General features: G+C 41.2%; 1 protein-coding gene across 2 annotated transcripts in view; it reads right to left on the minus strand.

The window, feature by feature from the left end:
- Positions 1–8,482, minus strand: part of CCDC93 (coiled-coil domain containing 93) — a 32,334-nt gene extending 23,852 nt beyond the window's left edge. Inside the window, exons 1-5 of one of the 2 annotated variants that reach the window (XM_064717647.1) lie at positions 8,274–8,482; positions 7,160–7,273; positions 5,327–5,421; positions 2,703–2,814; positions 183–281 (exon numbers count right to left, since the gene is read on the minus strand). In XM_064717647.1, the coding sequence (XP_064573717.1) occupies positions 183–281; positions 2,703–2,814; positions 5,327–5,421; positions 7,160–7,273; positions 8,274–8,315 (462 nt within the window). In that variant the 5' untranslated portion in view covers positions 8,316–8,482. Of the gene's footprint in view, positions 1–182; positions 282–2,702; positions 2,815–5,326; positions 5,422–7,159; positions 7,274–7,693; positions 7,821–8,273 lie in introns of those variants that run through there. The other variant, XM_064717648.1, reaches the window with a different exon arrangement.
- Positions 8,483–13,736: the final 5,254 nt, after the last annotated feature.

Below are 13,736 nucleotides of genomic sequence, written 5' to 3' on the forward strand. Positions count from 1 at the left end.
CAAAATTTCTGTCACAATAATGCTTCAATTTTTTTCCCAGATAAATTTGTAGGGGATTCCTCTAACACTGACAAAACAACGGCACTTTACTCTGGTGAAGTGTGCAGATTTCAGAGCTGTGAGGATGGTACTGCAGCTGAACATCTGACATATAACAGAAACAAGAACTGCCTCAATCTTACCTCTGGCAGCCTGTGAGTTTTCTGAAACTGTGATATTGAGTAAGAACGGACATAATCTCCCATTTCTTCCCTTGTTTCTATTGCACGTTTCACCAGCCACTGAAAAGAAAATCGTATTAGCTGAAAACAAAAGAATAATAGCAGCAAGCACCAAACTGCTGCTCTATTTTTTAATACATGATAAAAGCTAAAAGCACATTTTTAAGCATGGAAACAAGAGCATGTGATTTATTTGTAAACATGGCAACTCTTTGGCCTAACCCTAACAAAAAGTGTCAGTATTTGTGACTTTACAAACATTTCTTTTTCATTTGTGCATATGTTTCTTGTATGACATTCTCCTACTGTAGATCACTCACTGGTTTAAAAGACTACAGCTCCACCATGAACAGACAGATCTTCAAGCCTATGAAGTGCTCATGAAGAACCACATGCCTGTGCAAGAAAAAAGGCTTCTTCTGACATTTATAAGACCACACAAAAAGCCACAAAATCCTGAAGTACATTTTAAACAATGTTGGAGAAGATAAATCTTGCAGACTGTTGACAGCCTGTGCAGGAGGTCACAGAAGAGATGAGATGAGATCAGTTGTGGGATTCAAGTTTGAACCAACAACTGTTTCCTGTGCTATAAACCATGAACCCCTGGAAAGTAAGGGGAACATGATGACAACAAGAGATGAAAATGAAGAATATTAATTACCAAGAACATCTCAACACAAGACTGTACATACTTTTGCCTGTGATCATATGCAGAATTTATTAGGAAGTACAATGACATTTCTGCCCAATGGAATAATTGTAAGATTTTTTAGTATTTTTTTAAAGTTCTGCTACAGTTTATGGCAGTGAGCCAACTCAGCCTAATTTCTTCCTGTAGGGAAGGATCCACCTAAATTCATGGACAGTGCAAGAGCTAATGGGACACAATGCCAGACTTTAGAGCAAGCATTTGTACTATTTGAAAACTGATTTGAGATTTACAGATAAAGTGGAATCGTGATTTTACCAGGGCATTGAATAAAGTGCCATTACCAAATACATAATTCTTACATGGTGTAGTCAGCATTTCATATTTTGCATGGTCTTTTTCAGAACAGTATTCTGGTGACACCAAAAAGTTTTCCTGAAAGTCTGTCTTGGCTGGGATGAAATGAGGAACCTAGATTATGTGGAGCAGGCAGAACTTCACAGGGAGCTGACAGAAAGCCATAATTTTTAAATCAAGATCCTCTACATCCCAAAAAAGACTTGTATGGGTCAGCTCTACCACCTACTGGCCAGCTACAAATACTGGGAGTCACTGCCCTCAGAGAAACCCAGAAGCAGATTTCCTCCCTGTTTAGAATTTATGTTTCTCCTTTCCAGAAGCAATATCCCACACCAGGATTTGTGATAAAACAGGTGACAGAAAAGAACACCTAGTGCTATTGTTTTTACAGGAGGAGGAATATATATCCCATGAAAGAAGCCTAGTGTTTGATAAATGTAACCATTCATTGCCATCCAGTGACCAGGGCAAGAAACTCACCTGGGTTGATTTTTTTTTTCTTCTGTATAGGAAATAAGGGTTCAGAAGCAAAAACACACATTAGCAAGATACAAATTTTCCACAGCCTGAAAGCTGTGTAAGAGCAGACACACCACAGAATGTTTTGTGGGGAGTGCAGTTAAGCGTGGTTTTCCTCAGGAGCTTCCAACTAGAAGAGGAAAGAGCACCAGAAAGTTTTCCCCACTTCTTACAGATTGAAATTTAGATTCTTCTTTCTTGCTAAATTCCTTCACAGGCACGAGGTAAGGAGATATTTAATGGAAAAGAAGCTTGCTTAACAGTCTTCATTCTCCCTATTTGTCAAAGATACCTTTCTGTGTGTAGATGAAAGGAAAATCAAAAAATGCCAAGGATTCTCAAAATACCACATGTAACTGGAACACATCAGGTGTTAGCTTAAATCTTAATAAACTTGAGAATGAAGCACATGGTGAGTCAGTGGTGCTCAGCAAATACACAGTAAGAGGATCACTTGTCAGAGCACAGTTTTAAGTGATAGGAAATAAGGATAAATTATGCTTAAAGAAATGACCCCAATGACTTCTGCCTTATTCATATCCTTCTGATTCAAGGTTTTTCTGCATAACTTACTCCATAAGTTAAACAGAGACTGGAAGGCATTTGTTTTATTTCCTAATCTGCCAAAGCAGACTATCAGATTCCACAACAAGATTAAATTCAGGTTCCTTTCAGAAGGCATTCCACAATAGGCACAATCTGACTCCACTGCAAAGAATTCAGAGAGTTAGTTTTGTTTATTTTCTAAATGTGGATAAAACAATACTTTAAAATTCTATCTTCCATAATGTCACTTCATTCTTTAAAAACATCAAGACAAATGACTTCTCTCTGCTTACTTATTCCAAAGTTAAATAAAGTGCCAAACAATAATTCAAAGCTTTGTTCTATTTTTTATGCAAGTTTTATGAATTTTTCAGCAAAGTATCAATACAGCATGAAATTATTACCTGTACAACAGGAAATATGTGAATGAAATCCAGTCCCTGGATCTGATGTGGTTCCAAACGATGCGGACACTTCATTTTTGGTAATACCGACACAATTTTTTCAGTTAAGGCACTATTATAAAAACAACAAAAAGACAGATGTATATATGCTACAATTTTCTTTTGTAAATTACAGATTATTTTTGAAAACACGGTAGTGCCAAGATTCCCTCTAGTAACTTCCACTATATATAATGAAAAGCAATCCAACTCATTTCCAAAACAGCTTTTACAGGCACTATTTATATCATCAGTCTGTGAAGAGGTGATTAAGCCCCACTTACAGGCTCCTACCTTGGAAATTCATTTAACTACTACAGAAAATTTCAAAATCTGCATTTCTGGACAGAGAAAATACCCATATAAAATACACCACCACAAACACCTTTACATGTTATAGGGTACACCCAACATGAATAAACAGCAGCTTTAAGAACAGTTACATTAAGTAAGAGATGTACACTCCAAGGAAGTCCAGAAACAAATGTAAGGACTTAAAACTTTATTTAGCAGAACTCTCAAAATAAATATTGATGTTACACCTGAAACTTTCTGAATTTAAACAGATACTGCACTTAGAAGCTAAATACACAGTGCACTTCACATATTTTTAAGCGACAAAAATTGAATTTGCTGGCAGCAATCTCATTCTAGAGCTCAGTAAGAGCTGGTTAAGTGAAAGGATTACCCTGCCACAAGGGATCCATCTGTAAGAAATTCATCCTGTTTCCACTGAATACCTAATTTTAAGGCAAGAATTTTTTTTGCTGTCAATGTTGGCAAGTACATTTTTAAAGCAGGTGTAACCACTGAGGATGAGAACTTTACTTGGAAAAGCAAAGCTATTTCCCCATGAAGGACAAAAAATTAACTGCTCCAGTACTGACCTCACTGATATTTAGCACTGTCCAAATGGACAACTAAGGTCCTGGAAGAACAAAAGGGGATCAAGAGATATGAGACAGTGACCAAAATCTGGGACTAGAGCCTGAAACATTTTACTTCCTAAAGGGAAGTGAAGCACAATCAAAGCAAATGCAATTAAAACAAAAAACTATTTATCCTAATGTATGCTTCCATGTTTATTTGAGCCCAGCAATTAAATAACAGGACACCATCACAATGGTGTAACACCATCACTTTGGAGTTATACTGAGAAAACACAGTTTAACTTTGCTTTATCTTGAAAACACCACGGAAGCCCTGAGCCTCTACCAACACAAACATTACATGGACATCAAAACAGCCTATGCTCCTATGTTCTGAACACTTTTAGATTTACAAATAAATCATTGCTGCTGTTTTGGGAGAGGAGACTGATTTTTGTTTTGCCAGTTTGGCATCCAGTCAGCTGGAAAAATAGCAGAACATTTTGAGAACGACTTAACCAGCTCCGACCATGTTGTTTTTAAGGATAGCAAAGACAAAAAAACTACCACTACCATTTTCATTCCTAGTCTCTACTTAATTCTTTCCACTCAGCAATGCTTTATGTACTTAGTTATCTATGATGTAGTTAGTTATCTATGTAGTTAGTTATCTATATCTTTGAGTGCCTCCAATTGCAATACCCACAAATATTTATTTTGAAAACCCTTGCCAATTCTCTATGATTTTCAAGAATACACAGCAAGATGTTCTTTTTAACTACACTAAGTAAATAAGTCTCTTAATAAGCCACTGTAACTTATCAGGCTAAACTTATTTCCTGCAAATTTTAATTATGCCTCTTTTATCAAATATAAATAAAGAAATAATGGAGTTTAGAATGTGTTCCCTTTCCCAGCATAAACAATGTCTATAAGCTCTCTGGCACTGGAATTAGCTGGCTTATGAGCAAATTCCATGCATAAGAAATGAATCAAAACAGAATGTTCTCATTGGGTCACCCTGAGGAAGGAAATCCTCCTCCTCAGCATGGGGCAGATACCTATTTTGGCAACAGTGACATGCTTTAAATTCTGTTTGCTGATGCTACAATTCTAACCCAGAACCATAAAAGGGAGTCAGGGTTATTTACACAGCAGAACTGCAGACACAGGGAGCTCAGGGAAGGCCTTCTAATGTTGCACTGCAGCTTCCAGCAGCGTGGTCTCCCTCTACCCTTTGCTTTGGCCTCTGCATCACCCCCTTGTGCCAGCACAAGCATCCGTACAGCTGCATAGAGAACTGGATCCAGGAATTCATTCATGTTAAAACTATTATCTTTTTTTTTTTTTTCTTTTGGGTTTTGGTTTTTCAGGGTTTTTTTGGTAGGTTTTAATTTGGATCAGTTCCCAATTCAGTTCAGTGTGGAGCCACATAAATGCTTTCAGTGCTTAGTAGGGATATAAGAGCATGGCAGCCCAAATAGAATGGCCCTGCCTGGTTTGAAATAAGCTTCTTTCTGGATTTAGAATTTGTGGAACTACAGTCTGAGAAACCCAGAAACCTGTGCCTTTTGTAAACAGGCAGTCCTCAAAAGCAGGAAATCTGAACTAAAACTCTTCCTTAGAAACACATCAGGTAACATCCCCCTCCCCACCCACGTTTTATTTTCTAAGAAAAAGAAGAAAAATCCCCCACTTGCCATTTAATCAACTTACATTTTTTGACCAATAGTAGAGTTTTCCTGAAATAACAAATCCACGTCAATGTCAAAGCTGCAGGTAGTGATACACCACGTCATGCCTCCCACCACCTGGCAAAGGAGCAACAGCATGGTCAGGGCCATTCTAAACTGAACAGGTAAACCCAAATGAATCTTCCAGGCTTCATTTATTTTAGAAACTACATCTCAGTAATCTCACCCTCCTCAGTATCCTCTCTGCTCTGAGACAGACTCAGATAACACAACCACACCAACTTCATACAATACTATACACATGTACACTTGTGTACTATACACTAGCACATGTGTACAAGAAGACAAAAACCAACCCAGCAGTTATTGACAACCTAAATTCCTCTCTTAGCTTTATATATTAGTTTTGGAACAGCTCTCAGATTGAAAAAAGAAAACCAACCAACCAAAAGGATAAAACACAACAGTATGTTAAATGTCACAACCTCCAAAAAGGGACCATATCAAAGTTTTATCAAGGATCATAATTACTGCAGTCTTATATTTACCTTTTTATATACATCTTTGCTACTATTATTTCTTGCTTGCTGACACATGCAACACAAAGTGCTAGACACAGCATCAGCACACAGGAAATCCCCAGCTCTGCAGAAATCTGTATTTCAGGCCCTATTCTGACATGGGCATATTTAAACTCCTGAGCCGTTTCATCAACTTTACAGAAACATTTAAAGACAGCCTTGCATAAATATGTGCAAAATAACCTAAATGTGTGCAAAGGCAAAGAAGAGAAAAAGGGATTAAAATGTGGAATTACTTGCCATTATCACACAGCAGATTAGGAAGCTTGGTTTCTAACAAGGTTTCTGACAAACTCCCCTCTCACACTCCCCTCTATGATAACCCATACATCCCTTTTGCATTAGCAGTGTGATCATTTTCAGTAGCAAGGCTCATTTTGGTGAGGTTGGGAACCGTCATGAAATGGTAACTTTGCAATTGTATTTAAGTACCTGTAAGTGATTTCTACACATAAATGCAAGGATTTCTACACACAAATGCAACAATGTTACATCCAAAGCAGTCTCCTTGAAATTTCTCTGTCTGAAAGCACAGACTCCTGAGCAGCGACTGTTAGCAATACCAAAGAGTTTGAATAAAATAAAATTGTATTGCAAAGTGAGGCTGTGCTATGATCAAAGAGAGAGCAAAAAACAGAAGAATCCATTTCAAGGCTGCTGTAGTTCTGTGTTTTTAAATCTTGGTTCAGGAATTTCTCACAGAGTCCGCATTACAGCAAATCAGAAATCTCTCTTCAACCTGAACTTTGCTCACTGTCAGCATCACACATTTCCTGTCTACAACAATGAAAGGTTAACAAATATGACATTCTAAAGATATGCAAAAACAGCCCCAAAATAATCTCACCAGGCTAACTGTTCCTTTCTTACACAGACACTTCCTCATTTCTCATCAATGCTGTTTTAAAAATTACCATGCTATCTCCAAGTATCCAAAGACTCCAAGTATCCAAAGATTACCTATTTTAACTGCTGTTGGGAGAGAGAGGAAAATTCCCTGCACACAACTCCAGCATAGGCCATAGCACCCAAAAAAAGCAGACAGCAGTAAGTTTGCATCCAATTTTCACCTTTAAAACAGGCCTTGCTGCACAAAATTGTCTTTCAAGACTGAAGAGGTCCTGTCTGTCTGAAACTAGGTCATTTGCAGAATTATTCACACAGAGAAGCCTCATAAATTGCAACTGTCTTATAAAGAATTGCTAAGCAAACCAGCAAAACGTATAAGCCTCTTATACTTAAAAGAAGCGTTTAAAATATTGTAATGGCCTCACCTTGTCAAAGGGTGATAACCCCTTGATTCTTGCTCGAAAATACCCAGCAGCCACCAACAGTTCCAAGATTTCAGTCAACTTGATGTTTTGTTCCTCATCTTCTCTTGTTTCCACCTGACAAACAAACAACAAAACACTAATTCAGTTTTTCTCATTCATTTGAAGAGTGAACATTTTCCGAGCCTTGGCACAGACCACATATCAGGGTAAACCTGCCTTACATTAGCAACCTGGTTGTTAATTTGAAAGACATTGAAGAAACAGGTAGCACATGTGATGTTAAGTCCATTTAGAAATATTTTCACCCAGTTAAATACTTTAATCTGCTTTTGCTGTTCAAACTCCTGGTCCACTGCCTGCCCCTAGCTACTAAGATTGTCCTATTGCCATAAACCAGTTAACTTATTCTCCATTTCACACATTTCTTTCAATTTCAGGCTTCATAAACTCACACACTTCAATTTAACCTCTGTCCCAGCCGAAACCAGGACACGCTTTTCTAATCCCTCTACAAAACCGGGAGGAGACGCTCACACGGAATTCCACTTTTTGGGCAATGCAATTTCAAAGCAGGGCAGTCACAAAAGTGAACTGTGACGGGCAGCTCAGACAGTCCCGGTGCTCCGAAGCCTCACCAGCACAGCCAGCCCATCCCAGGGCTTTTGTCCCCCCCCCTTAGAGGATGGAACCCCCCAGCTCCGGGGATACACGCGATTTCCCAGAAGCACAGAGCTCCCGGCAGCTCGGCCCTAGGCCGGAGAGCCGCTCACAAGGCTCCAGGTGTGCCCGAGGGCTGCACGGCCCCACCTGCCTGCCTCCACCCCTCTGGGCACCCTCCTCCTCCCCGCTGCCTCTCACGGGAACCCGGCCAGCCGGGCTTGCAGCGGGCACACGGGAGGCGATGGAGCACCGAAGGTGACTGCACAGCGCTGCCGGCAGCCCCGCAGGCCTCCGCGTCCCCCGCGCCCAGCGCGCTGAGCGGCACCGACCCCCGCGCTGCCGGCCAGGGCCGGGAACCGGGGCAGGAGCGGGCGGGGATCCCGGGGACGCCGGTGCAGCGGGGCCTCGGCAGCGCCCGGGGGACGGGGGGCTGGGAGAGACGCGGCTCCGGTACCTCCTGCGGGGCCTGGCGCTCCTGTCCCCGCGGGACCCCCATCGCGCTCCGCCGCCGGCCGCGCCGCTGTCACGTCCGCTCCCCGCCGCCGCAGCGCCCCGGCGAAGGGGTGTTCCCGGCCGGCGGCTGCCGGGTTCCCCCGCCCCCGCTCAATGGTTCGCCCGCACCCTCCTTGCGTACAAGCGCATCCGGGCCGTGCCATTCGCGGCCGAGGGGTGCCGGGGAAGGAGGGCGGCGGCTCATGTGACTGACTGGCTGCGCGGAGCGCAACGGCCGCAGCCCCGCCCGCGGGCTGCGCCCTTGGGGGCGCCCCCGGGTGCCCCCATGCCCGCGGCCCCGCAGAGCGCGGCTCCTCCCCGCCCGCCCCGGGCGCTTCCCCTACGCGGCGCTGCCCTTCGCCCGCCGCTCTCTTCTCCTTTTTTTCCTTTTGCAAGGGGTCCGGAGGCCTCCCGCCAGCATGGAGGACAAGTTACTGAGTGCTGTGACTGCGAGACGCCTCACGGCCGCTCATGCTCCGCTGGGCGCTGATACTTCTTCATTGCCAGCTGTGTTTCCTTTGGTGCCCTAAGAGCTGAAGTGGGGTTTAATTCTGTTTTTTCTCCCCTGCACACAGATCAGAGAATCACTGAATCCATTAGGTTGGAAAAGACCTCTGAGATCAGCAGGTCCAACATCGAGCACCACCATGTCAACTGGATCTTGGCATCAAGAGACATTTCCAGGCTTTCCTTAAACACTTCCAGGGATGGTGGCTTTATTCATGAATAAAATCACACCAATGCACAGGGATTGGATGGGCTGAACAGCTAGATAGCAAACCATGGCAGTATTTATTGGGTAGCATTCTTGGTGATGGCTTAGGAAATACCTGACAAGTGTGTCTTTTCAAGTCTATCACAGGTATTCTGTTTCCAGACTCTTTGCCACACACAGAATATTAAAAAAAAAATAATAACCTTGCACTCAGCTGTGGCTGGAAGCATCTCAAGGAACAGGAGTGCAGCATTCCCATCCTTTGGAGGGCAGCAGAGCATACATGAGCCAGTCCATTATGACTGCTGCTCTGACAGAGTGATCAAAATAAATAAATAAATAAAAATAGCAAAATTACGCCATACTAATAATAATTAATTATAGCAAAAATAGGCCAGACCAGCTCAAGCCACGTAGTGGTGTAACCACAGGCCACATTGTTAACAGGGTTTCAGAACTTTGTTCCACAGCCCCAGAGGTTAATGTGGTCACCACAGCAATATGGGCTTTCTGTGTTTTGTCCGTCTTCTCCTCACAGAGAACTGTATGGCTCTAATTTGACCGCCATGCAGAGGAAGACTGAAGCCCACAAAAAGCAAAGAGAAGGGTTGAAACAGGAGAGTGTTAGGGAGGGATGTAGATGACCTTCAGACACAGCAGCAAGTGCAGAAATAAACAAAAATGATGAATAAAAAGCCAAACTAGGGGCTTAAGTAGTAAGTGAGTATCAGACAAGGGAGGGAACTAACCTACCCTGGGAAATGGAGCTGTTTGTCTGACTTTTTAAAGCACAGTAAGGCAAAGGAGGGAGACAGGGCTAATTAACTGCTATCAACTTTATAACTCATGCAGCTGGCCCCCAAAATCACAAAGCTGGCTTGAAATGATGTACTTACAGAAATGTAATAGGTTCTTTTAATTTGTTTTATGTCTATGAGACAATAAAGACTGGAAACATTTTTCTCCTTTATAGGCTGGAATTTTCCTTCATCTGGTATGTAGTTAGGAAAGAAAAGAGTAAGGCATGAAAATACAACAATCTATGGTCATTACAAGTCATCTTGGATCACTTAAACCTCAATAAAATACTTTGCAAAAGCACTGCTTTCCAACACCTAATTGTGATGCAAATTCACTCGGTTACCTAGACAGAGCTGCTGTCTCCTATGACATTTGGATAATCAATCTTCTAAATATCAATTAGTTTTAAAAGGAGTCCCAAGAGGGGTATACCATCTAAAAAAGAAAAACCTCCTTTCCTTCAAATTTTTCAATTTTGTGCTTGCAAATCTCTAGCAGTTTCAATTTAGGCTTAGTTTTCCCTTTCCCTACTTTATTTTGATCTGTGAAGGTAAGTGAGCTCTGGTTCTTGGTGCAGCTGCTTTCAGCAATCCTGTCTTGATCTTTCTTTTTCATTAATCTTGATCCCACAAAGCTGAGCTAAAAAGCTTCCTCATTTTTTGTATAGCCATGTGATTCATTTTGCTGCTCAGCCTGGACTTGTGACAACATTAAACTCAGTCACCGCTGAAAATGTAGCAGTAGATCTCACTTTCAGCACATATTTGTTTCTTCTTCTAATAAAAATAAAAACATGAGATGGAGTTGTAACAGCAACAGCAAGGGCTCCACTGTTTGTAGAGCATACACAGCTAGATAAAGTAATTTAAGTAACTTTCCAATGTTCTCTATTCTGAGAAGGCCTAAAAGAGATTTATTTCCATTTTGCATGATAGATAAAATAAAGTATGTATAACTTCCTGTGCAATGCTCCTTTGTACAGCATTTCTTGTGAGGGTGCAATGTTTTTTTTTAAGGATACCATAAAACAAAGTGTCATGGACAGATCTTGGAGTAAATGGACAGGATCTCAGTGGTTGCATCAGGCCATGGACCTTGGTACTGCCATGGCTGCATCTTTCCAGTTGGATTCCTTCTTACAGGAGAAGCTGAAGCCACTTGTAGGGAACTAAGCCCAAGCCTTCCAAACTCAGTATCAGATTTTGCATTGTTTTCTGGGGCTCATATCTTGGGTGGGCTCTTTTTTCAACTCATTTTGTTGCCTGGCAGCCCCAGCACAGAGATCACTTCCACCCTGATCCCTAATGAAATGATTCCTATGATAAAGGTTTTCATCCAGGTTTCTGGAATCAGCAGTACTGTGGTAACAGCACAAGTATCTTCCTCTGCATGCATTTGCTCTTTTAATTTGTTGTCTTGGTTGTATCCCATCTCCTTACAGTTGCTCAGTTCCCCTTCATCTCTTTCCTGAGATGTAGTAGGCATAGAGAGCCATTCAGTGGGCAATTGCAAATTCCCAATTATCCTCAGTGAAAATGAGACTGTGCACTGTGAAATGAAAAAGTCACAGAGCTGTTACAGTGGCCACTGAGTAAGGGGCTGCAGCAGACCATTGCATCCCATCAGAGCAGCTGATATTCTTTACAAGGTACTGTGCCCTTTCAGCACTCACATATAACAGGAAATAGTGGAGTTTTAAACATGCTCACTGTTGTACCCATGAGTGACATTTAGAAGGTCCAGTCCAGCCAAGGTCCTGTTCAGTCTCTGAACAATTCCTGTTTTTCAGCACTTAATAGTTTAAAACATACAGGCAGACATCTTTTTCTTGAAAATTGTGTTGGTGTAATTTTTAATATTGTTTTGTAAGACTGGCAATATGAACACAAACATTTTTAGCTCACTTAGCTGGAAGAGGAAAGACTTTGTGGCCTGTGTAATTTGTAGAGGAAAAGGTAATCTGATAGTGGAAATATTGAGATTCTAGTAAGAAAAAAATCACAGCTCCCTCATGGTCTACATGACAGAACTTGACAGAATTGGTGGCCACTCCTCTCCACAATTTCATCTATGGCAGGTCTAGAAGTCTGCCTGGAGAGTAATGAGAACATTATAACTAAGTATGTGATGAATATAAAGTTTTTATCAGACTTCTCTTTCTACAATGTCATGATTTTGATTGCATGACTCAAAGACTATAGTCACCATATGCAAGTAGCCAATCATTTTGGCTATTTCAATTCTTGAGAGGCTGGGTTTTCTCTTTGAAAACCAGGCTGCTGAGGAGTTTCTCAGTTTCTTTATGAGTGCACACTGCAAAGTCCAGGCAAGGACAGGCACAGCACACCTTGACACAGAGCACTCACCCACTGAGAGGTTTGTTTGGGACAGTGCCTTTGCACAACTTTTCTGAAAGTCACAGGTCATCTGTAGCTGTTGTGCTCAAAATAAATTAATCTCCAGGAGAATGAAGTGGGTCTTTCTAACTCACATATCATCCATGGAACAACTAATTAAATCTGATTCACTGAGCCTCAGCCTGAGAAGGAACAAACAAAATGAGAACCTTTGCACTGTAAGTGCATCACAGACTCCTTGATTTGAGCCAGGATATTAAATTTCAGATCACAGCTCTGTGAAGAAATGTTATCCTTCATTTTTATATTTAGACTGAGCAAATCTGATACAGAATTGTTGGAAAACCAAGTACCCAGGAACTTATAATATATTTGTGAAAGGTAAAACTTCTCCAAACAGAATCACTTGTAAGATTTACTTGAAGTTCAAAGAATAAGAGACTACAGGTTGTTGGATTACTGATTTACAAATGCTTACAAAGGGGCAGAGAGGTGTATATTTTCACTGTGGCATTCTTAGGCAAAATATATAGATTTAGACTTTACCTTCTACATGCCATAATACTATGACACATCCTTCACTTAAAATAGTTGTAAGAATGAACAGTTAATTTCCCAATGGAGTGAGAGAGTCTGAAACAGTAACAGACTTCTCACAGGTACACCTCACTCCCAGGAGAATGATGATCTAAGATGGAGGAGTTTTTTTAGCTTTTCTTCTTCCATGTTGATTTTTTGAAAGAGAATTGAAAAGGCAGATGAGAGAAGCAAGATAAAATATCAGTGATGTAGAGATAAAAAAGACAGAACTGTAGAGATTTGAGGTGAGCACTGTGAGTGTAACCTTGGACAGAGTTAAGCAAAAAGGAAAATAGCCTGCAGGAAAAAAAAGGCTGTGTACCATCTAGATAGATGTCAGAACCCAAGAAATTCCTCTGGCTGCCCTAGAAGACTCAAAACTCTGCCAGGGGGCTTGGAGACCTTAGCACAGAGCCCAAGACCCCTGTGCCTGTGATTTAGCCCTTAGAAAAAACTATTACCAACCTTTATATGAAGAATTACAAGTCAAGAAAGTTTAAGTAGAATAACAGTTAGTTTGTCACAAGGTGGAAAATAGATTTTGAAGTTTTTAGAATGGGGGCTCAAAGTCCCAAGATAGAAGAATGAGCATGCCTTGTCCTTTTTCCTTCTTCTTCCTAGCCTCCATCTTCTAAGTGTTGTTAGCATTTTTAGATTAAAGTAGAAGTCACTGTCTAACATAGGTGATAAATATTGAGAAGTTATTGTAAATAGTGTACACATAGTTTTTTGTATAAAAAGACAACACTGCCCTAAAGAGAAGCAATGTGCCTCAACCCAGACAGACCTGCATCGGGTCAGAGAAAGAATGTTATATATAAGAAATAATAAACAACCTTGAGGACGAGAACAGAAAAATTCTGACTCCTTCTTCGACGGCTGGGCTGGGAAAAGAAGCTTGTACATATCTCAGAGTCACTCTGACCAGCAGAGATTCTGAAACAGACATCCAGTTTAACATCAGTGATTTATA

The sequence above is a fragment of the Zonotrichia leucophrys genome, chromosome 7 (genome assembly GCF_028769735.1).
Source record: "Zonotrichia leucophrys gambelii isolate GWCS_2022_RI chromosome 7, RI_Zleu_2.0, whole genome shotgun sequence".
Lineage (NCBI taxonomy): Eukaryota > Metazoa > Chordata > Aves > Passeriformes > Passerellidae > Zonotrichia > Zonotrichia leucophrys.